Source organism: Nyctibius grandis, chromosome 1 (assembly GCF_013368605.1).
Source record: "Nyctibius grandis isolate bNycGra1 chromosome 1, bNycGra1.pri, whole genome shotgun sequence".
Taxonomy (NCBI): Eukaryota; Metazoa; Chordata; class Aves; order Nyctibiiformes; family Nyctibiidae; genus Nyctibius; species Nyctibius grandis.
In genome coordinates this window covers 19,351,073-19,376,172 of record NC_090658.1, presented here as the reverse complement: position 1 = coordinate 19,376,172, position 25,100 = coordinate 19,351,073, and the positions used below count along the sequence as shown (strand labels likewise).

The following is a 25,100-nucleotide window of genomic DNA, read 5'->3' as shown; positions in this document are numbered from 1 at the left end:
GGGAGTAGAGCAGCATGGGAAATAATGGAGCAAGCCTGGTTGCAGGTGAATTGATCCTGATTTAATTAGCACTCCATCATCAACTCCTGGTATCTCCTCAGTTCATCAGGGAACGACAACCACAAGTTTGGCGGTAACAAGGGAGGTTATTTCTCACAGATGCCCATGGCATTGCTGCCACCCCTTGCTCCTGGGTGGCCTGTCCCTCAGAAAACCTGAACAGGGACTCTCACAAACTAAACATGGCTTTCAAGATATGCCCACAAAACTGCCCACGCGCTCTGGGAACCAGCTGGGTTGAAGGTGGGAGGGAGTTTGCCGTGTCCCAGCCCTCAGCATTAGCAGCATCTGGTGCTCCCTCTGAGGTCCAGCCAAGGTGGGCAGCTGCTGCCAAAGCTCTGCTCCTGTGCCTCTCCTGCGCTTTCCCATCCCCTCACCCTATGCACCATGAGGACCATGTCTCACCAGCTGCTAAACAGGGTGCTTTCACACCGGGCTGTTTCGCTGATGATGATTTTGCCTGGTATGGGTCTGTTTTAAGTGGACTATCTAGCAAAAGCTTCCTGTACAGGACAGAAGAGAGGAAGGGATGCAGCTTTGGCCAGATGCTTACCATCGCCCCTGGGACCATGGGGTGCACCCAGGATGGGGGAATGGGGGAGGGAGGATGGAGGGTGCAGAGCGCAGGGGAGCGTGCAAAGACCTTGGTTTTATGCATCCTTCAGAGGAACACCACCATGTGCCAGTGCACACCAGCAGAGAATGTCTTGGCTCTGGCATGCAGAAAACCATCATCCACAAAGTAATACTTCCTGCAGCAGTAATAAACCACTATGTAACTCCTCTTGCAGCACCCAAACCTGACCCAGCTCAGCCCAGCAAGTGCCCAGGCTCTCTCTGAACAACTCGCCAAGCTGGGTGAGATGTCCCAGCAACACGACACAGGAATGACCTGATCTGCAACCTCCTTCCCCCCAAATCCAAACTGCTTTACACCTCCCACTGGCCATGCCCAGCTCTGCAGAGGAGCTGTGCCCTCTCCCCATGTCCCTTGTGCCAAAATCCCAGCACTGAGTGTGCGGTTCATCTCCAGAACCAAGCAAAACACATGGGGAGGGTGCTAGGCTGACTATGTGGGATGGTGTTCCTGTGTTTCCCATGGGCTTAGCAAGGCAAACTGGTATCTTTTCTCAGGGCAGGCACATGATCACTGAGCAGACAACCCCAGCGCAACAGCTCCTTTGAAAAACACTGCAGGTGAAAGTGATGAAGGGCTTCAGCTGAGATCACCCAACCCATGATTTTTGGGCAGACGGAATAAAATAGCAGAATAAAGCAGCAGTGTGCTCAGAAGCGCTGCTCATGTTGCTCAGAAAGCTAGATTTCCTTTTTATTAGAATGACAGATTGTCTATGTCTGTGGTTCGGTCCCCCTGCACGGCTCCAGGTTGAACCATCACCAGGGCTTAAGAAAGACAGCGTTGTTTAGGGGCAACTGCAGGAGGCTGGTGCATTCCAAAGCCAGGCTGGCAGGAAAAAAACAAACCTGTATTTGCCTGGCAGTGAGCAGCTTGCTCAGAGGACAGGTTTAACACCCCTGAGGTTTAGTTTATCTGCTAGAGCCTCTCCTGCCTGGCTGCGGGGATGCCCCACTCCCTAGCATTAGCCCAATTCATGCTCCCTCACCAGCTCCTCCCACAGCACCATCTTATTTAACGATGATGCTGCCTGGCATATTTGCCCCCTTGCCTGCTCTGCCTGTCTTAGCTCCAAAAACCCAAGTGCACAAACCACCCGACCTGTGATTTGGGTGCGGGAGGCTCTCCTCCTCCCCAAGACAGCCGCGGGAGCACCTGGGCAGCATGACCAGCAGGTCTTCTTCTGGTGGCTGTCATCTCCGGGTCCTGAGTGGGTCCCATCTCCCTCCCATGGCAGCACGGTGCATGCCAGCTGGGGCCGTGTGGCTGCGCCGGGGCCCCCTGCCCTCGTCTCCACCCCGCCAGTGGAAAGTATTCCTCGCCTCTTCCCTGCCAACAGCCTGACACGCCAGTTCGAGTTACACATTGGGAGTTCAGGAGGGGAAAAAAAAGATTCCTCCCTCCCACAGAAACCATCAGCTTTTCCAGTAGCGCAAGCGTCTCCACTGTGTCTGGGCTGCGCCTCAGCCAGCGAGGGGGGTCTCAACCCACCCTGCCGGCAGCCAACCCAGGGCCGAGCAGTGGCCCGAGGCTGCTCCAAAACCAGCAGCTCCCTGGGGTCACCAGCCCTGCCCACACTCGCTCTGGGACACCCTTGTCAGCTGCGGCCTCGCTAGCTCAAAAACTGCTGCTGGCCAAGCGGCTGCAGCCTGGGATCTTGACATATCGGTAGATGGTTCTTGAGGAGGACACGGGTAACGTTGCTCATCTGTTAGGAAACGTTTCAAGAACTTTGCATGAAAGGCACTAAACTACTTAGCACACACGTTTTATCCCTCAAGCGTGTGTGGGAGCAAAGGGTGAGCAGAGGGAAGTCTCTTGCTCAACAAAGCTGTGCCATTCAAGGGTCTTTATTTCACCCCTCTGGCACCATGGGCAGGATCTCCCACACCTTCTGTTCCCTGCCCTTTGGCTGCATCCTCCTGTGGCAGAGAGAGGTAGGTTGCCATCCTCCTAAAAGCTACTGCGCCATTCTGGTGTACCCGAACCCAAACAGCGAGCCATCCCCTCCGCTGCACCAAAACACCTTCCCAGCACACGAGACGGTCAACAAGCAGAGAAGGAATGAGCCTGGTGTGTCTTTCCCATACCCAGGCTTCCCCACAGCCACTTGTGTGTTTCCAAGGGTTTTACCCAGGAGATGCATTTGCTTTGAGTATCCCATCTTAAAACTCAAACAATGTCCCCGGAGCCACTCACCTGACCCCCATTTTGCAGTCCATAACACAGGGGCAGTCAAATTCAGCCAGCAGATCTTCCATCTGGTTATATCGCTCCCCGTCCTTCACAACGTCGCCGTGGTAGGCAGGAACATAGGGCTTCAGGACATCGTTCATCAGGCGGTCGAGGCAGCGCTGCTCCGATTCACAGTGCTTCTTCAGTATCCTGCCGTTGGCCGCTGCCTTGAAACTACCTGAGGGTGACAAGGGACAATGTGGCACTTGCTTTGGATGAGGGATGATGCTGTGCCTTCCCAAAACAAGAAGGGCAGCCCAACACTTTGGAAGCATCTCTGTTTACACCTGCACCTGAAAGAGTCCCCACAGGCTGGAACTTACAAGCTCGGGCTGCCAGAGTCACATGTAGTGTCAGAGGTTGTTACTGTTTAAAGCTGGACCAGCTATTAAACTGGTGGCAGATGCTCTCTGTTAACTCCCCTTCCCCCTCAAGAACGGGAAGGAAAAGAGAAAAGGGAGAGAGACTTAGGGGTTGGAAAGTTAAAACAGTTTTAATAAACTATAATAATGAAAAAGAGTATAACAATAATGGAAATAACTAAATATATACAAATATATACGAAACCAAGATCGAGCTCCCCCGATGTCAGTCACGTCCCCACCGGCACTGCAGGGCAGGCTCTGGGAAGGCCCAGGCTGGACTCGGTGACAGGTGGGAACTGGATTCAGGAATGCATAGATTGGGATGGAGGGCAGGAGAAAAAACAGGCAGAGACCTCTTCGGACGCCAGCCATAGAAGAAGAGATTGAGACACTCGTGATCCCCCCACTTTATACTGAGAATGATGTGGATGGGATGGAATACCTCGTTGGTCAATTTTGGGTCACCTGTCCTGTGCTCTCCTCCCTGCAGGTGCGACCCCCCTTCGGCTCTTCACTTGTAAGCAGTGAGGAATTCAGCAGTGACCTTGGTTTCTCTAAGAATAAGTACAAGCAAGAGCCTTTCTGTATAACATCCCTACCGGTGCCTCAGCGATAACTACAAACTTTGAGCGTTATCACTCCTAGAAGCAGACACTGTCTGCAAAACACGCAGTTAGTTTCAGAAAGTGCAGCTACTTAGAGGAGACTTAGCTGAAAGGAAAAATCACTGAAAGGAAAATTGGTTCTGCTCATGTCCAAACCAGGACAGAGGTTTATGAGCAGCAATGTCACACCTTAAACAGGGCAGAGACCTGCCCTGCAGCACCCAACACATTTGCTTCACAGCCTCCACGTGCTTCATGGTAGGTTCACACCTCTGTCTCTAGGCTCATGCATGGGGGGCATCTTCATGCCAGGTAGCATCATCTGCTTTGCTGTGGATCAGCAAGTGGGCTTGGGTCTCACCCAAAGGACTCAGCTTTCTGCTGCTGGAGAAAAAAGCGGCAGTAATACCTGCTGGCCCTGAGAGACTGAGAGCACAGAGCACTGCACCTTCACGTCACCCTCCCTGGCGTTTAGGTAAGTCACTCTCCTGGGCTAGAGACATGGGAGCTGAAATCTGTGACATTCATGCAGCAATCAGAGCAATTCTGGTCAAGAAACCATTAACCTGAGATAATGAAGAGCCTTACGACTGCTCTGCCCCTCCCCGTGCTCCATACCTGCGTGTCCCGCTAGCTGGATCCAAGGGTACTTCTTCTTGAAAGACATCACAAATGGGGACCAGTGCACCATATTCTTGATCTTCCGCCATGACTTGCTCTAAGGCAAAAAAAATAAATCATGAAGGTGAATGCAATGTTCTAAGTTTTTACTGTCCATAAAGTCACTTCAGGCAGCACACAGCTGTTTTGAACAGGGGAGGAGGCACTGGAGCCAGCACAGGATGGAAGCAAACAGAGAATCTGCTCTTTTCCCATTGCCCTGTGCCAAGCTGGAGCTGCTGGGCCTCGACTCTACGTTCAAAAATCACAAGTAACTTCACTAAAGCGGATGGCGTTACAGCGTTGTTCCAGCTGGCTGCTCCTGCCGCAGAGGGCCCAGCCGTCCCCGTTACCTTGTCTCCGCTCCCCACATCGCCCTGAGAAGCAGCAGGGACATTAACCCATCCCTGGGTACTGCATTACACCACGGCAGACGGAGCAGGAAAGGGAGCCCAGGATTTCTACCCGGCCACAAAACTCCGCTGCAGCTCCCGCGGGGAGCATGAGACGCTCGCCCAGGCGCACATGGGCTCACGCCCGGCTTTTGTTCCCCGCTGAAAGGCAGCTGCTTTGCGCATTAAGCTGGCAACCCGTGCGCAGCCGATCCGCCTGCTCTGGCCCATCCGTAACTACATTTTAGAGAACAATTCCCTTCTGGCATGTTCTGTTTCTCGCCGGATAGATTGCACAAAATTATTTACATGACTGTAACAAGGGCTGCACTGGACACACGAAAGCCTCCTTCAAAGGCTCTTTCCTGCGAGAGTTTTTCCCTGGATTGTTCTGGGGAACGTGCCGCTGGTAAAAGGCAGGGGACGACCTCTTATCTCGGCCCCAGAAGGTGATGGTGCAAACAAATCAGCTGAACAATATACAATGGCTACAATGGAAAAATGCCTTCTTGCAGGAGCTGGGACAAACAGACGGCACAGTCCTGGCTGCTCTGAGCTACTGGGTTCAGCCGGAAGCCCACAGATAAATTATCCTCATTTGCTCTGCTCTAAAGGCATGGGAGGGAGCCTTCCAGAAAGCCCAAGTAATCTCTTCCTCGTGTTTGGAGAACCGGCCCCTGTTCCAGTAACGCTTCGCAGACGGGCAAGGAAGAGCCAGCAGCCCCGACTTGCAGTTTGGATGCTTGTCGAGGGGTGAACTCACGGCACAGGAATTCGCGCTGGGAACTGCTGACATGTTTAAATGGTGAGGAAGAAGCCAGACAAAGATGTTAGTGTCTAAAGCATCGAAATTACATCGGGTTAACCCTGTGCCATGCACCAGCCCCGCCGGCGAGCGGGGACGCATCGCAGGGAGATGCAGGGGCTGCCTGCGCGGTGGGGAACAGGGAGAGGGAGAGGGAGAAGAAGAAAGGTCCTTCCCCACCTCCCAGCCCGGGAGGAGCAGGGTGGCCCTTCCCTGGATGGCTGCCCGTGGCTGGGAGCGTCCCAGCGCTCCCTGGCACCAGTACAACAGCGCAAGAGTTTGGCAAGCAGCTGCCCAAGCACGGGGTGACACCGGGCATCCCCTTCGCCCAGGCTCCCCTGCGCCGCGGGGTTTGCTCTGCCGCCTGGCTTGCTTGCTTTGGCAGCGGGGTCGGGCAGTTCCCTACCTGACATGAGGATGAATGTTTTTATTTCCAAACGGAGTGCCAGAACTTGTGCGCTTTGGCTGTTCTTTGTTCTCCTTTTGGCAGAGAGCGGGAGGGAAGGGGGGAGGGTGTCCCCTCCTTTTGTTTTTAAAATAGTAACATCAAGTCCTGGCTGATGTCATGAAAAAAAGGGGGAAGAAGAAGTCTCCGAGGGAGTTTGGACTCCAGACGAGTGTGACCCACCTCCTCTAAAACAAGGAGAAGAAGTCCTCCCCCCACCGCACAGCATCATAAGTCACTCAGTCCCAGGAAACACGCCAAGGCAACGTGCCTTCCCAAGCCAAGATTTTGTTTTTTCGGTGGTTAGAGCTTTATAGCTAAAACCTTGAGGCAAGCAGCCCCCGAAGCAGGGCAAGGCATCCTGGTTTTCCCTTGCCAGGGCTTTCCCAGGAGCGATGCGCTCCGCTCCAGCACTGCTCCCAGTGCAGGGTAATGGTCCCTGAGTCCCCCGGGGAGAAAAAACACCACAAAACCCTATCTGCCAAGCTGAACAAGACACAAAGTCAGTCACTGAGCACACCCGCACAAGGAACAGGTAGCACGTCCCCATCCTTTTACACCGGAGGGAAATGCTTTCATCCAGACACCACCTGGTTTCAGACACACCTTTGGCCAGGCATTTGCAACCCAAGTTTTAAGGACATGTTTAAGGACATGTTTTATGGAAAGCCTTGAGGCTGCTTCATCCATCTCAAGTCGCTCCCGACTTGCTGGAAATAGGCTGCAAGGCAAGTCATCACCACCCCGTGGGTCACCGGCAATTCTGCTTCACGTGGCCCCTTCTCCCCCAGCTTCGCAGGGGCACTTCATGATGGCACTTGCAGGAGAGAGGAAGGACCGTCCCCTCTGCGATTCCTTCAGGAGTCATCGGATTTTTGTTTTGTGCCTGAGTCCCCTCCCAGTGTTAAGAGGGAAAAAGTATGCTTCATCAAAGGGAAGCTCTCCTGTGCCCTCAGCCCATCACACATTACTGTCCAGCATGCGCAGCTCATTTTGCAGAGCAGCCTGCGGGGTCCAATTTTTTCTGGGGGGTGTACGTACCTATACAAAATGTCCGGTCGCTCTGTTGTGGGAGTGCTCTACAGGAGGCGAGGTTTGCAAGGGGCAGCTCCCCTAGTAAAACAGCAATTGCACGACTTCATCTGTCCGCTCTCCGGGGCTGCCAACCCGCTGCAGAGGAGAGTTGGAGGCTGGACCATGGAGGAGCGACACTGGCCAATGTCCCCAGCAATCCTGCCACCCGCTTTGCCTGAAGATAAATTCTCCCCAGGTAAAGAGTTGCTCTAAAAGTTCACCCTTCATACTTTTCCTACAGCTTCAAGAGAGCTGTTACGTGGCTGTGAACCAGCAGCAGGGTCCTTCACAGCCACTGGGGATGACTGAGAGCTTCCAGCAAGCAGGCTGCGTTTATTTGAAAGCTGGCGTGGGTTCAGACGGAGGTGAACATCTCAAAGCCGATGGCTTGGGATCCTGCTCAAGCCAACCCCCGTGCCGGGCTCCTGCAGCTGGCCACGGAAAATCAGAGCCACAAGGTTCACACCTCTCCGGTTTGACTCGTCGACCACGTGCAGAAAACAGCCCCTCTGAGCTCAGTGGGCTGCTGCCTCCCACCCTGCCCAGCGCTATTCATATACAAAGGGAGTACTAAAGCTATTTACAATAAAGAAATCTTCTCTAACCCGGCCTGTCAGGAGCCATAAGGGCATCGCCTCCAGGCTCTTCAGTAACTTTTGGTTTATATTTCAAGGAGTTACTTGTGCGTAGGTCCAGGAGCACCGGCGCAGGTGTACGTACATGGAGGACTTACCTACAATAACTGCCCTGACTCAGACTAAAGGATTTTTCACCATACTGGCAAAAATAGCTTTGCAGGTGTCATCACCAAGTGATGCTGGTGAAGGGCAGATATGTGCTCTTCTCGTTTGCCTGCGAGGAGGAGAGCAGGCGGGTTGTCACGCCAAAAGCTGAGCACGCTTCCAACTCCTTTGCATGATCAAAGCCTGCTCCTGCTCGTGGCCCCCCGGCACCCCGCTCTCCCCCAAATCCAGCTCTCCGGTTGCTTTCCCTCCCAGAAAACTCACGAAGCCGCGCTGACCGATTGCGCTCTTGCACACACAGCAACGGCATGTAGCCTGTATCAGCAGGGAATATGCACGAAGTGTCTAATGCAATCTGACACATTTTATTTAAAACCTGTTTCAGCATCAGCAAATGTCAGCTGATTAGCTGTTAGGCAGCAAATTACTCAGTGACTCTGGAAATATATTTAGTGAGGAGCGGCACCATTTTCCCTAATCATCTGCCATGTGGAAACGAAGCTGAGCAACTGTCAGAACCAACTCTAAAAATGAACTTTCAAGGGTTTCTGCAGCACTCTGCCCTCTTACAGCTGCTCGCTAGCTGCGGAGCACGGTGCCCCGAGCTGGGGGTGGGATACAGGCCAGAGGAGTTAAGCCCTCCCCGCGAGCACCCACAACTGGTTAGTGGGAGAGGAGTGCTGGGAAAACAATTTTATCTGCTGCGTGTTTAACTTTACTTATCTGAAGCTTAAAGCAAACTCTAGGCTTTCCCCATCTGTCAATAGAGCTTCATATGGAAAGAACAACACAGGAGAATTTAGTGCCAACCCAGAAGGTCAGAGGATATGTTGTGTTTAATTAGATTAAACAAAAAGTGACTGATGAGCTCAGTGCTCGCTGTACATTTTCCCTATAGCATATGGCATTCCTTTAATGTCTGCTTGAAGGAGACGTGCCTTTCTGGGACTGCCTGTCGCGACTGCCTGTCGCCTCCCTTTCCCAGCATGGACGCTGGTGGAATTCGACTGGTGTTACTCCCTGTGCACGGGGCCAGCGGGGTGCTCTTCCCTTTCCATGCGTTGAGCCAGAGAGATAGGCAGTAAATGATTTAATTTGCTGAAATTATGGTTTCCTATGGTTTTATGGGACCAAATGTTCCTGGAAATAGTGGGAGCTGGACCTGTATTTCAGTGCTTTTTATTAACTAGAGCATGCACTGTTAGAGGCAAGATTATGCAGCTGGGGCAGGGGATGGAAGAGTGGGAGCAGTGTTAATTTAACAATTTTCCCCACTTCTGGAAAGAACTTCATCCCCTTTCTCTCAGGAAGATCCCTAAATAGCCTAGGATCAGAAGAGATGGAGGAAAACCGTGAGGAGACAGTAGTGTCACCGATGCCCATGGCTTCCCCCGGCTTCAGCAGAGTCGCTGCAGCCCAGGGGCTTGCACGAGTGACACCCTGCCTTTCCCTTCGCTTTGGAGAAAGCCCCGCTCCTGCGGCACGCTAACACCCAACCACCCCCGGCACTCCTTGCAGAACTGAAACACCCGGGTGGCCAGGCAGCCCCACCGGCACATCCCCGGCTGTCCACTCCTCGCCAAGCGCAGCGGCTCAGGAGAGGCACCTCACCAGCCCTGCCCCATGCCCAGCACCCTCGCTTGCTCCTCGGGCACCAGAGTGACTCCCCAAACACCCTCCCATGGAGGTAGCGTGGGTGGGAGGCACAGCGGGACCTCTCCACTCTTCACTTTCACTTCCAGATCTTCGAAAAGGAGAAGTGCAGCCGTGGTGCGGTGGTGCCAGGGCCCTGTGGGAAGGGGCTTTCAGCACAGCTCGGACGGACTCCAGCATGTTTCGCTCACAAGTAGGAGGGCTGGTGAGTCGCTCCTCGTGTCTGGAGCCTTGCTGGTTTAAAAAACAACACGGCGAGCAGCTGAGAAGGGCAGACTTTGTGCCAGAGAGCCCACTTCTTTAATAACTAAATAAGTGAGGGGAGCATTTGCTCACAGAGTTCACTCCGTGTCAGCCTGCTCCGCAGCCACGCACATGCAGCCAAGGAAAAAGAGGCCATTTAGTTTTCCATGTTTAAAAGAATGAATGTGTTTTCTTTTGGTCTTTAAAAAGTAGTTAAGGTTTCCCTAGTGATGATTGTTTCCCTTGACTGGGAAAAACCTTGTCACTGCAGCCGCAGCGAGGAGGCCAGCTTTGTTCATTGTGCTGGGCGCTGGGTGCGGAGGGCAGCGGCGCAGAGCTGGCAGGTACCACGGGATGCCTCCTCCTGGTGCGTCCTGGCATGCGGGCCACCAAAACGCAGGATCCTGGCTGAAAACCCTCCCATGACCTGCTCCGGAGAGCTGGGGTTATGCTCTGCTCTGCTCGACTTCACCATCTCTCAGCACCTCAAACCTCTCTCTCCGTCCAGGCAGCAACAGAAAGAGCCCACTGACCACTTCAGCGTGCACCAGGCTGTGACCACTGACCCTGATGCTGGCAGCAAGTGACAGCCCATATTTTACACCGTCTTCCTCCCATGCAAGCTCCCCTCATCCTTGCCGACGCATTTGCATCTGTACTGCACATCAGCAAAATAGCCTTGCTTTGGCCAGAGGAGCAGCTTGCAACGGAAGGGCTTGGGATCAGTGGGCATGTCTTGGTTTAGTCACACATGGCATTCAATAAAAATTTCAGGAGCTCCCCAAAACCTGGCAGAGGCCACGCCAGTCAGGCTCCCGTGGCGTTTGTTGAACAATGATAAAGCGAGGCCCAACAACAGACTTAACCCAAGTGAATAAAAGGGAATATAGTTTGATGACTGAAAGCTACTTCTGGGTGCCTGGCAATTCTAGTCCAAATCCACAAGCCCCATTAAATAAATTATTCTGATGGCTGGAGCATAGAAGCTTCTGCTGGGGCATAGTAGCTTCTGCTGCTTTCCAAGGTCTCCATCTCATTGAGAGAGACAAAAAGTCCTAATACATTATTTATTTTACTTCAGGTGCTTTTTTTTTTTTTTTCAGAATTGTCTCATTTTAGCCAGCAAGGATTTTGCCCTTTGCAGGAGAGAAGCCACTCCCATCTGGCTTTGAGAGAAATGCCCTTTTCTCCAGTGGGACCAGGGAGCAGTCCCACCAAGACCAAAGATCTGGGGTAGAGGGTCATAGAGATAAAGCTCCTGCCTTCTCTGCTGTCTGCAAGAGATCAGCATGTGGAATAGAGGAGCCTCGGTAAAAATGCCTGAAAGCCAGGAACATCTGCTGGGATCATTGAAAAAAATATTCCAGTGTATTGGAAAAAAACAGGAGCTTGTTGCAGGCTCCCTCTTCCTGCTTGTGATGGAGGCGAGGAGAATTAGAAGTAGCAAAGGCAGATGAGCGAGCAGCAGTGCTTCGGTTTGACCTCCCCTCTCACAATGGAAGGAAATGGAGTGGCTGTGGGAGCCAGCTGCACACAGGCCACCCATCGCCTATAAGGACCTTTGCAACCTCCTCACCCACAAAGCACAAGCCTAGCGCAGCAGCGGCGCGGGATCCACGTCAGCGCCACGCTTAGGGTTAATCGCTGGAGAGAGGAGAGGCGGCGTTAGACCTCTCTGTCCAATTCGGCAAAGAAGCCGAAAAAGCCTAAGTGAGAGCGAAGGCAAAGCCTGCACTGGAGCTCAGAGTAACTGAGCCTCAAAGCTGCGGTTGTCTCCATGAGGCATTTCTTCCTGATGGAGAGTGTCTACTTCAGTAAAGCCGAAAACCTCCTAATGCCAATCAGCCATAACTGACTTTCCCGTAAAGCTGTTTGAATGATTAATTGCCAGCAGCAGACATGTTCAGACTACTTTCCTGAGCGGGAACTGATCCAGATCTCTGGAAATGTATTTGTTACTCATTAAGTACACACAAATAAGGTTTGTTAAGCAATTTTTAGCTTGGAGAAGGTAAGTGAATAATTCAGAAACAGCTAATCGCTTTTGGTGGACTGCTACTTAAGCCGTACAGTGCTTCTTCCTCAGCAAGCAGCTAACTTTTAAAACCCAGCAAATTATTAAAAATACTTGCTAGTAAGCAAAAGTGGGCCTCGGTGACTCGATTTGAGAGAAGAATCCCAGAGCACCGCAGCCCATCTATGCAACACGCTGGTGCACCGAGCTGTAGGCAGCCAGATCAGGCGTCCAGCTGAGAAATGTGATGTGCTGTCCAGAGATCTGACCCCCATATCAGGGAACTTGTCATCGGCTTTGATGGAGACTACTCTGTTTCCATCTGGAGACTTGTATTTGATCCCTTTCCCAGTTCCAGAGCATTCACCACTGTTTTCCTGGTTCCAAATGTCATTTCTCCTCATCGTCTCCTCTAGCAATACAGCACATGCTGGGGATGTGAGCTCCTGAGCCTGTGCTGGCTCTGGTGCTTCTCACTTTCATGCTGCCAGTGGGGAAGGACCCCCCCAGCCTTCCCAACCCTGTCACTGTAAATCCCAAACTGCTGCTAGCTCCCACATGCCCTCCAAGACCAGAAGACGTGCCCTTCTCGAGAGCAAACAACTGCATCAGTCTCTGGTCGCTTGATTTGAAGTCCAGCTCAGCAGCCAAAAGCCAGAGCTGCAGTTTAGGATATGGAAGAGATTCAGCTCCTAAAAGTCACAACAGAGTGTCCCGGTGGGCAGTGGTTTGGTAGGGCACAGCCCTCCTGTGAGAAACAACCCTCGCACAAGAGCTGTGCTCTTACATGCAGGGAGCTGGCATGGCAGCTGTTGGCTTTGCTGGGCGTCCCCAAGGGGATGTCCCAGATGCCTGGGTCCTTTGGGAAGGGGGGTTCCTGGCACAGGGCATGTTGGGAAGCAGCCGGGCAGACAACACAGGTGCTCAGACTGGGAGGAGATGGTAAAGTCCCAGTTATTTCCAATCTGGCTTATTTAGACTGGTAAATAGAGTTACTCACAGGATGCAGGCTGCCAAACACCCTCTCCTGCAATTTGAAGGCAAGTTTTTAGGGATTTAAACCAGGATGCTACATTTACAGTCTGCTTAGAGGTATTTTGGGTCAGAGACACCAAAGGCAGAAGTAACATCAATGAGTGGAACAAAGTAGCTGCTAATACTTAGGTTTTGAGTCTGATTTCTTCCTGTCTGCTTCTGGAAGTGACCCAGAAGGGCTTGGGACTGGACTGGTCTGCTCCCTGACATGGGCCATGATGTGAGCTGCAATGCCCAGAGCTCATACCCCCAAAGAAGGGGGTTGCAGACAGATTTCCTCCCCGTTCAATGCCCACACCAGGCACGTGCTATGGTGTGATGCTACATCCCTCATCCGCTCAGCCTGACGTACTACCAGGCAGGGTGGGCATTGGCCAGAGAGCGCAGCCACTGACTTCCAGTGCTGTTGCAGCCATCTGAAGTATTTCCTCTGGCATTGGCATGGAGGGCATTGATACGGACGCTGTAAATATAACACCCTAGGAGCATATGTCTATAAGCACTGATGATGAACAAGGAAGGTCATGCAAAACCGAGTCATGCAATGTTAGTGAAGCAATCTGCAGGAGACACTGGATGAGAAAGGCCTGGCTTTTAGACTTGAGCTTTCCTGTTGCAGAAACCCCCAGCAGCTCGTGCTGGTCTTGGATGCAGAAAACATTTCCATTGCTGTTCCCTCGCTCTGCCCGCTCCTGGAGGAGCTAGCTTGCTGCTCTTCCGCTATTTGACCATAACTGAACCTCACTTTGTGGAATTTGTGAGTGAGAAATGCATCTCTTTTCCATGAGCAAGTGAAATGTTCGGATGCATTTTAAGTGCCTTTGGCTGGAGTGGGAAGGCAGAGATGGAAGGGAAGAAAAAAAAGGGCCAGACAATGGCTGCGGTAATTTGTTTAGAACAGAGAATTTTTAAAATTAGTCATAAGCCCTGAACATACCCACATTTACTGGGTATATGAAGTGTAAAAATCTGATTTAGAAGAGCAGTTATAAGTTTCATAAACATGACTAAACCCTAAAGCTGAATGTTCAACAGGCATGACCTTTTAATTCCCCTTTAAATCAGTTTAGCATTTTCATTTGTGTTTGGAGTTCCTCATGTTTGGATAGCACTTTGATGATTTAAAATACTATTTAGAGTTTTATTGTCTCTCCTGCTTCAGAGCTGGGACCGCAAATCCTTTGCTAAGTGGCTGGAGGAGTTTCTGCTTGCACAGGAGCTGCTGGGAGCACCAGCCTGCCTCAGCCGCGGCTCCCCGGCACCCCAACATGCTGCCATGGGACGAGCTCCTTTTCCTAGGCAGCTCCTAAATATAATCAGCAACCAGGAGAAACTCCTCCAGGAGTGGAAATGCAGTTTGATACTCCTTGGTTTCAGATCCTTACAGAAGGAGCATATTAGAAAGAGAAAGACGGTGGCTTTGGGAAACCTCTTTGGCCAAAGACGGTCATTGCTGCAGACCTGCTGTGTATGCACCATGCGGTGCCCAAAGCATCTCCCTGGGTGATTACACACAGCGGCCAAGGGGCCTCTCTTGAGCGGGAGGCCTGGCTCCGCATCCCACCGGCTCCGGTCTTAAAACAGCACTGACCCCAAGTGCTGTTAAATAAAAGCAGTCTAGATCTGAAGGCAAAGAAAGGCTTGTTACAGGCACCGTGTACCTGCGGATCAGTCCCTGCTTCTGCTGCAAGGTGATGTGCAGGCAAGGGCAGTGCAGGTCAGCTCTTACAGCTCTCAGTATCTGTTACTCCTAGCACCAGGGCTTGTGGGCACACACAGGGCTTCTCTCCAGCAGAATGAGACCGACACAAGTTCATTTACCATGGACAGCTTCTGAGCCCACCTTGTGGGCACTCTGGAGACAGGTGCTTTCTCCTCCACCAGCTTTCCAGCTGCACTGCCCTGAACGGGTATGGGAAGCACAAACCTTAGGAGAAGCTGCTCACAAGGACTCATCCCTCGCTGGACACATCAACCAAAAGCTGTGCCAGAGCCAGGGGCTCCCAGGAGCACAGCAAGGCCAAGCTAATTACAGGGCTTCAAACACCTTCAAACACAGAGCATCTCGCAGGCTCAGCCACTCGTTCCTGATTCCCCACATCACAGCATCAGGCTGTAAACAGGGACCATATGCCCATCAGCTTCAGCCAGATCACCCCGTTCCCTGCCCGTGCGGATCCAGACCCTGCTGCGCCCATGCTCCTTCAGGCATGGTGCTCGTCACTGCCGCACCCTGGAGCAGGCTCACCCAGCCTGGCAAGGGCAGCGGGTGGCACAAGCTCAGCAAAGCGAGAGCACCGGCTGCACCATGTGGGTATGAGTGACCTTGGAGAACAGGACAGAGGAAGGAATTCATGTTAACAGCAGCTTCAGCTGCCCCCCGGCCCATTGCAGCAGAAGGTCTGACAGCGAGCAGACCTCAGCACCGCACCAGCAGTGATGCTATCCTCAGCTTCATTTTCAGAGTCAAAGCCCTACGCACGCCGCTCAGCCATTTTAGTTACGAGTCATCGAAAAATGTCAGCTTTAGCAACGCAGCTTGACTGCTGCAGGGCTGGGTACATACCTCCGCCGCCAAAGCCAATGTCCTGACATGCCTGCCTGGTGCGAGAGCATCCGAGGAGTGTGCCGGTGCTGGCTGGGCAGCCCTGTGCCGGGGAAAGGCCAGTGGGGCTGTGGGCAAAGAAGCCGTCACGGCAGCAGGCGAGGAGGTTTCTTGCTAGCGATGCTCCACGGGGGTTTCCTACGCTGTTTCTTTTACTGTGCCTTTGAAGCTTGTGCGCAGAGCCAGCAAACCCCGCTGCACCCCGACACACCCCTGAGCCCTCAGGGAAAGAGACGGGATCCTCAGAGACGCAGAGAGGGTTACCCAACCCTACATCCTGGTGCGGCACGCAGGTTGGATTTTCCAACCCAACCGTGTGCTGACATGCAAGGGCGGGGCAGGGGAAGAAAAAGAAGATTTCAGCTGTTAACTGCTAAGAAATTGAGGAAAAAACATGCTGCTCCTATATATACGACCTCGATCAACAGGGGAGTCTCCCGTGAGCTGGTGGGTACGATGCCGCAGCGGTGCCAGCTGGGGGGGATGCAGGGTTTTTGGTGGAAAGAGGAATGCAGAGGCCAGCAAAGGAATTTGCTGCTTCGGCGCATGTTTACAGCCTTCCACGGCGTACCGGGGAGGAAGCGGTTTCTCTAACCCAAAGGGGAAACGCTCGTCTGAAACAGGAAAATGGAACGTTCTTTTGCGCATTAATAATGGAAAATTGCCTCTGCAATGGCTGTCTGTTGAATCCCCGGGCATGTAGCGGGGAGAGGATGCTCGGGCAGAAACACCCTGCCCCACTGTCAGCTCGCTTGGGACCCCAGGTAACCCTGGGGGGCTGATGCTGGCACTGACACAAGGGGTAAGATGCTGGGGTTTGGGGGGGGGATGCGCTCGGATCCCCCTCCCTGGATGGGGGAAGAGAGGGTCTGAGTACCACAGCGATGCTGGTAACATGCCGGACGCACACAGCATCACCCAAGGGTGAAGCAGGCAATTCAAGTTCATCATTTATAAAGAAAGATCCAATTTCTACTATTTCTTTTTCTTTTTTAAAGTTAAATTGTTTCTAAACTAAATATTTCTCTTGAAAGAGGCTATTTTTAGGGCGAGCGGCACTACATGGTGTTTATGGACGTAACTCTAGTGCCAGCCCCCACGTACTGATTTATCAAGTAGCAGCTTCTTGCTGATGAGCTGCAAATGACACTGGCATCCTTTAAAGAAGTAGAGATAGTGGGTTTCATATTAAAATCCAAGACAGCCTTTCTCGGAACAGCACTGTTATTGTTGAAAAGGATGTTCAAGCCATTTTCTGGTCAAAAAAGGACAAGAAGATGAAGGGTAGTTATATCTAGCCATATAATCACGAGGGCATTGGCGGAAGCGATACAATGAACCCATTATAAACATGGGTGTAGCAAAGCCAGAGTTTAGCTAATTGTGTCTTAGTTTTTCTAAATATATTTTGTCCTGGGGGAAGAGCAAGGGAGAAGAGAAATGATCATAGGGAAGATGCCCAGTTCTCCGAACAACCAGGGTTTTCGGCAAGGCACGAGCCCACAATCTCTGAGGCTGCGTCTGTGGGCAGCAGCCGGTTGCTGAAGCCGTCCTGCTGCAGGCGACTATGTTTAGCTCCTCTTAGAGGGCGAGGGAAGCAGAAGAGGAGCTAGAAAAACTTAGTCATCTTCTCCCCTCAGACATTTTTGCTGTTCATTTACTTCAGCAGCACATGAAGCACTTAGTCACCTGCTCTCCGACAGGCTTTTTTCTAATTTTACTTTTCCAAATCAAAATAAGAAGAGAAAAAGGAGCTTCCTTCCCAAATAAGCAGCTAGTGGACGAGGTTGAGGGGAGTGAGGAGCGAGCGGCCAGGACCTCACCCCATGGCTCAGCCGGCTGCTGCAGACACCCGGGAGAGCATTTGCAGGGCACAGGAGCAGAGAGGGCAGACGCTGCCGCTTCCTCTCATTCTCACTCAGTGACAGCTCGATGAGCTGCTTCAGCAAGCCGAGGTGCAAAGCATCCTCCACTGCCTCCAGAGCTGAGATCTGCTTCGTGCCCCACTACAGGCAGTTGGTACCTGCCCTCGCAGTAAAACCATTTGTGATGTTATAACACGCTACAAGTGTTTTCCTGCAGCAAGGCAAGGGGAACCTTGTGACCTAAACCACCCATCCAGCTTGGATGTCCTCCATTCTCCAACTCAGAAATAGCAGCGTCAGAGCAGCAATTACCCTGTGGCTGATTTTAGTAAGCCATACGGGCACAAACTGAAACATGGGAAGTTCCATCTCAATATGAGGAAAAACTTCTTCACTTTGAGGGTGACAGAGCACTGGAACAGGCTGCCCAGGGAGGTGTGGAGTCTCCTCTGGAGATATTCAAAGCCCGTCTGGATGCGACCCTGTGCAACGTGCTCTAGGTGAACCTGCTTTCACAGGCGGTTGGACTAGATGATCTCCAGAGGTCCCTTCCAACCCCACCTGTTCTGTGATTCTGTGATCAAGCCATAGCTCTTGCATTAAAGGAGTCCTTAATGTTAGAAACTTTTGCCAAAACCAGCTTGCTCCAGCAGTGCTGTAGGAAAACTCAGGACAGTTGGTGCCCTTACAGCCTCCTCTTGCCCTCAGGGGCACAGAAGGCCCTTGGCACCATCCCTTCCTCCAGTGAGTGCCTGTCCTTCACCAAAATGCAGGCGCCAACACGGGCACCCGCACCAAGGTGCACGGTGCTGCCAAGACACTGCCTCAAAAGGGAGAGCACAAACAGCAGCAAGAAGGCAAAAACCTCTGAAGGCAAGCGCAATCGAGAGCTGGGCATTTGGTTCCTCTCTTCCGTACAGCATCTCGAGGGGTCGGAGGACAGGAAGGCTATCCTTAAACCCCAACTCCTTCCCCCATCAGAAAGTGGACCCGCTGGCACAGTGGTCACCCAGCGCATTTTACAGCTGACTCGGGATGGGGTTTTGGAGGGCTCAGAAGGCACCCAGATGGCTCATGGCTTCCTGTTGCTTCAGCTTTACTACAAAGCAACATAAATAGGTCTTCATTCTTTGTTGATGTTTGGTGCCGTACAGCAAAACATGCATTGTTAACCTAAAAATAGGAAACACTGTGGCAGCTTTGAAGAAATTCAGCTTTTTTCCTGTACTGATACAAACACAGCGGCCGAGTGCCAGACGCCTCTGTCCTGCTTTGAAGGGCGATGAAGTTCTTTGCAACGCTCATAAATTACCACTTTGTTAGCACCCGGCAAGCTCCAGCAACACCAGAAAACCCTGGTATTTCCTTCTTCTCCCTCATAGAGGGGGGGATGCTTAATGCTACATCTCATCGCCGTGCGGAGACGGACAGCCCCACGCGCCTATCGCCGAGCTGAGCGCAGGCAGAGGTTGCTAAGACACCCGCTGACGCACAGCCGGGCCCCACTTCTATATTTTTCCATTACACGGTGTTGAAGCTTGCGGGGCAGGAGGTAGCTTTCTTGCACGAGCTATCGAGAGATCAGTGAGGGACGGCAGGATCCTGCAGGGCATGCTGTGCGCTACTTACACGACGGAGCCAAAAATCTGCCTTGGTCAGAACAAATGGGCACAGGTTTTCAGATCTGGCTTGAAAAAAGGGCACACCCACTACTACAGTGCTGGGAGTGCGAGTATAGAATGGCCAAGGTCCCAAGCAGAGCGAGGTGCGGGTGGAAAACCAAAGATTCCTGGTGGCCTTCCCTGGGGAGCACAGCGATGGCTCCTGGGGGAGGATGTGCTGGCACAGTCCTCGCTCCAAAGTGTTCCATGCGGTACCTGGGCATGCTGGGACCAGGGCAATGTGGCTGCGCCAGCATGGGCACTGCTACCAGTCCCTTTACTGGGGTCCCACCCACAGGGATGCCCACCTCACTGCTGTGCCACCAGCCCCAGTGCAGTTTGTCGGGGCTGAGCCAGCCCTGTGCACGCTTAGGGCAGACCTCACCTTGCAGCACGGATGGAGAGCAGCAAGCAGAGCCTAACCAGCCACAGCCTGAGTAGAAACACCACCCCGTCCAAGAGCAGCCACTTGCCATAAGGTATCTCCCAGCTCCATGCTTTCATGGCTCTAGGGACCAGATCTCTCTAGGAGATGTTCATCTTAGTTCATGGACTGATTTTAACCCACCCCCAGCACCAAGGCTTCTCTCCCACTGCCAGGTGCCAGCAACCATGGGGATGGCCCCTCAAGCAGCAGCTCGGGGCAGCAGCCTGCCCAGCTTCTGCAGAACACCAGTCCTATGTGACATCTCTGGTCACAGCTTATCTATCTCCTACTGCTGCTCAAAGCTGCAGGCCAGGCTTGTAAGCTATTAAAAGCCACCAGACACAGAAATTTATGCAGTTTTTAACCTCCCCAGAGCCTCAGAGATCGGCAACTGGGGATCATCAAGCCAGTTTTTGGGCATACCCATTCCAGGTACAACTCAAATATTTTGGAGGATGGAGGATGCTCCCTAGAAGTCCAGCTAACTGTTGGACTGTTGTACTCATCTCCTCATAGTGTAATTTCATGGTGACAATTCAAGATTAATATTTTAGGGTTAGTGTTTCCCCTTCAGTTTCGTTATTGTGCTGTGTTTGCAATCCTATTTGTGCCTCCCTGGTGTGGGCAGAAGTAGAAACCTCAGCATTTTGTTTCCATGTAGGGATCTCCTGCCCTGCAGGGTTAATTCCCCCACCACTTCGGGGTACTGCACAAGAACTGAGAGGCTGCAGCTGCTATCACAAAGCCACCCCACACTCAGCAGCGTGCTGACTCACAGAGTGGTAAGCCTGTCCTCAGAGTCAGGGACCACTAGACAGGCATAGAACTAAAGTATTACTAAAGTGGTACTGAATCATGGCTTAGGAAACCACCTCTTCCTGAAGGAAAAAAAGAAAATGAAAAAAATCCTGGGCATTTCTGAGCTCTTGAGTTGCTCCTGTTCTTGGTTAGGAATGGAAGGAAGCTACAGAAAGGCAGTTTCACCTACAGGATGATCTCTAGAAGTTCCCCATATCTCCCTGGGAGATTTCCTATCTGAAAAATGAGTCCAGCTCTCTACAGAAAAGCGCTGAGACCTTCAGAGTCTCAGATTGAATAGTACCAAGATCAACTAGAAATCACAAGTTACCTTTCAGTACTTCAGCTTGGAGTTAGCTGCTTTACGGCGACTTTGCTGAGCTCCACTGCCTGCCTGGCTAGCACTGTTCGGAGCCACTGTTAGGGCTGTGGAGGATAAGAATTTTTTACTGCCAAGTCACAACTACGTGCAATAGCATATGACTGCCAGGGCCTCTCAGGGATGTAATGTTAGAGGCTCCCCGGCCTTACAAGGAGTGAAAGGGAGAGATTTCCAGAAAATAAGCTATACCGCTTTGCAAATGTACGGTCCCTGTCACATGGCAAGCTACTAATTAAACCACTATTTGCATTTTTTTGCATAAGACCATTTTGAATTCACTGTTCCTTCACCTGCACAAACGCTAAGACTCTTTGCATGAAAAACAAGTCAGGAAGCTACTGATGAGAAAGTGGCATTCCTGATGCTGCAGCTACAGGAATTACTGAAAAGGCTTCACGTGCTCCCTCTTGGAGCAGGCAAAGCTCTTCAAGCCATGGCCACCACAAGACATGTGAGTCCCAGTGACAGCACCATCAGTGAAGGAGGCTCACACCTCCTTGCCAGTGCTACACTGGTACTACATGGCTAGGATGCATGGCTAACTAGGGACACGTCCCCAGGCCACCACCACAGAGGAAGACTCATTTCTCCTGAGCTGGCATCTCTGAGATGGGCGAGCAAAACCGCTGCCAGGGCTCGGCTCTTCCTGCACACAGGCCCTGGGCCAAGAGCACGATTGCCACCCTGGGATTAGCTACCAGCCGTACACCAGCATTTGCAGAGCTCTGCACAGGAGCTATGCAAATATTATGGTTAAATCCTCTCCGTTCCTAATCACAAATGTAATTGTCTATGCAAAGATCGTGCACCCAGCTAGTGACTGCCTGGCCCCTTGCTGCAGCCCGCTCACCCCTGCGTGATGGGAAGGCAGGGACCCTCAGCACCCAGTGGTGCCACCAGCATCAGCTGAAGCTCCAGCTCACCAGGGCAGATGAAAACATCTCATGAGACCTAAATCTGCCAGTGGTGTTGCCCAGGCAGTGGTACGATGGACGCAGCAGAAGAACCGAAAATCCATAAATAAAAGTATTTAATCTTGGCCAACACATGCCTATGGAAACAGCAACACAGGTCTATCTCTCTCTTGTAGTCATGGGGGGGAACATAGCACAAGTAGGTGGAAGGTGTCCTATTTTATTTAGCTTATAAACAACTGTAAGCTCTTTAGGGCATTACAGTCAGTCGTTCTGGAATGGAAAAGTTTATGTGCTGGAAACGTGGCTCGCTAATGAACTAAGGTATTTTTAATAGCCAGGGTGTTAGAGGTACTAACAAAAAACATGTTGATGAGGTGACTATTTGTGACACCCGCTGATGTGCCAGACAACAACAAAGTACTCACAAGTCGGTGACTAGCACATCCCGGAGAGGGACTAGACTAGGGGAGGGTGGAAGGGGAGATTTGTTTTCTCTAGAGAGAGGTAGTTTAAAAAAAGGGTCATTGAAAGCATCTGGAAAATGATAGCTATGGTAAGCAGTTAACAGAGTCTCATTTGGAAGATGGAGGTCCCATTAAAGGGTTGTTAATTTGAGTTCAAGCAGCTTCAAAGGAAAGGAGCAGAAGTACTCGCAGAACTGAGGATCTGGACAAAATCAGGAGGGAAGCTGCAGCTGTGTTTCAGCCGCAGAGTGGCCAGCGCCGGGCTGTGGGATTGGCAGCAGAGCTCACCGCGCGGGCTCCTGGTTTCGAGCAGAAAGCTTTAGATGCAGGGGGACAGGTAATGCACACGTGGAGCACGCTCCTTCGCTCCACAGCACCGTCGCTTCCTTAGGTCGAGAAGAGGACAATATAAGAAGTTATCTACTCTGAAGGACTGGTATTGAGAGCTGGATTTAGTGAGTCAGTCCCGGGTCTCATCGAGTCTCCTGGTCCCACTGGAAAATATGAAAAACCACCCCTCTCTTCAGACAAGCCTGCCCTTCGTATGCTAGAGATCCCGTTCAGGTGGTACAGGGCCCTTCGCCGCTCCCGTGCTGCGCTCGGGCCACAACGGGAAGGCTGCAATTGGGGGGAATCGCGCTGCCGCAGCCAGGCACGGGAGAGCCGCTCGTGCATTGAAATCATGGGGTGAATTTGCCCCTGGATGAACCACAGAATCATAGAATCGTTTCGGTTGGAAAGGACTTTTATGATCATCGAGTCGAACCGTTAACCTAACGAGTTCCCCTTTGCAGAGCCCTTTTGAACCACTTTCAGGAGCCACATAATGTGTCTGCAACTTTCAAAGCGCTGAGGTGCATTGCTTGGCAAACTTGGCATAGTTTCAGCCCATGTAAATGAAAGCCATAGGGGCAATTTGTGCCTTTCAGCCCTGCGGGAGAGCAGCCACGCCAGCCAAGCGTCCCATGCTCAGGAGTCATTAACACCCAAATAAGGGGAAGGAAGACAGAAAGAAATGGAATAAAAAGCTTGAACTGGAAGTATGTCCTAAAGCTCAGGGTCTGAGGGACTGCTTTGCCCTTTGGGCAGCTGCAGACAATCTCAGCTGCACGCAGTGTTTGTACAAGTCAATACCAGAGCTGCGATTACTTGAATTAAAACGGCATTTCAAAACCAAGCAGAGGCCCCCCATGCACTGTGTATATGTGGCCAAAGATATTTCCCTCCCTGACCCATTCCTATCCCGCACACCCAGCACTTGCTTCTCCCCCCCTCATTTTCTGCTGGAGGGATGCCGGGCACTCACTCAGCACCTCGCTGAGGCCGTCTCTCGCAACTGAGAGCACCAAGAAAGAGCCAGGCACTTGCTGCACCCCCACGCTGGAGCCCCATGCCCCGCAGCAGCCCCGTGCACCCAGGATGCGATGCCGATGGCATGCCCGGCAGCCAGGGCTGACCCTGCTCCGCCAGCAGCCAGAGTTCACTGTACTATCACTTTGGCACACTCCTTCCTTGGCAAGACAGGCCAGAACTAAACTTTTCCATTGAGACGGGTAAACAAAGACTTTGCTTTTTCCCCTGTAACAAAGTTTAGCCCAGGAAGTCACGTGAGCGCAGTTGCATCCAGCATGTATATCCAAAATGGCTCGAGCTGCTGGCAGCGTATGGATGTACAAAACCTGATGTAGGACAAAGCCCTGCCCTGGACATGTACTTCCACCAGTGTGTGGAAGTACACCAGAAACATCCCGTCCGTCAGCGCGAAGGCCAAACCTGACCCCTGGCTGGCGTGGGTTCCCCAGCACACACCATGTATCAGGGAAGCACACGCTGTCACTAAGACCATCGGAGCCGGCTGCGTGCCCTGGCTCTCCCCACTGCTTCCTACAGCCCCTAAGGCCTCCCCCTGAATTGCTGTCACGCATCGCCCAGTGCATGAAAGCCACCCTCAGCAGGACACTGAAACGCGGGTACAGGCACAGTGCTGCTGGAGGAGCCTGGCCCCCACATCCAGCTGGCGGACGGAGGCTGGAAAAATCGACCCACAAAATATCTGCGCTCTGGAGTATGGCAAAACAATGAGCAGTTTGCCTTAGAGGCAGCAGAAACACAGGGATTTACTGATGGTCATTTTCTGCTATTAGAGCAATAAATCCATTCGACAGTCAGCCAAAATGCCAGAGAAAAAGAATGTGAGCTTAGGGAAAACAGGAAAAAAAAAAGGTGTTATTAGACCAAAGTATTTTCCAGCAATGTTTAGAGGCAGTTCTGAGCCCAGCAGCGGTCAGACAGAAAACCTGCTACCTCTGAACTTGCGACAGGCTACCCCTGCAGCTATCGTGCTTCCCCTGGGCTTCCTCACCCTGCACAGAGCTTTGCAAGCTCCGAAACACTGGGAAATTCATCTGAAGCACTTGAAGAAGGTAGCAAATACAGACTATGCCCCTTTCCCTTTCCAGGGAGGAAGGCAGCAGGGTAGGAGGTTCAAGGGTGGCAAGACAACAGCACAAGGCGCTGACTCGGCAGTCTGCGGGGCTGGCGCTGTCCCAAGGCTGCTTTTTGCTCGAAAAATAATTTCCATCGATGCCATTATTACTGCATCTCCACTTGTGCTCCTTCTCTTACCTCTCTTCCCTGATAGGCTTTTCTGGATGTTTTCCAATGGAGGACATTGTCCCAGTAACCTTGGACCTACCTATGGGGAAAAATGCAATGTAAATTGGCCAGGTGAGCAGATCTGCTGTGGCTCTGCTGCTCTTAAACCAGAACCCCTGCTGCCAGCTGCGAAGGTGCCTCCAGCACGGGCTGCTGACAGCAGACAGGCTCCAACACCTTGTGATCTTCTTGCTGAGCAATGGGACATTTCCAGCCCCTGTACCGGGGCTGCCCACATACATGCAAAAAGCTCTGCCCCTATATCTTATTCCCAGTAAAAGTGCAGACATGGAGGCGTTTGGCTGGAAAACCGTTAATAATCCCATTTCCCGTGGATCTGGGGGCTGTTGCCTCAGCTGG

The 25,100-nt window shown here is 52.1% G+C and overlaps 1 protein-coding gene across 1 annotated transcript in view; it reads right to left on the bottom strand.

The window, feature by feature from the left end:
• The window catches only part of ITPKB (inositol-trisphosphate 3-kinase B), a 71,813-nt gene that overhangs the window by 12,603 nt on the left and 34,110 nt on the right, over window positions 1-25,100 (bottom strand). Inside the window, exons 3-4 of the mRNA XM_068412198.1 lie at window positions 4,521-4,620; window positions 2,897-3,110 (exon numbers count right to left, since the gene is read on the bottom strand). Coding sequence (XP_068268299.1) covers window positions 2,897-3,110; window positions 4,521-4,620 — 314 coding nt within the window. The remainder of the gene's footprint in view (window positions 1-2,896; window positions 3,111-4,520; window positions 4,621-25,100) is intronic.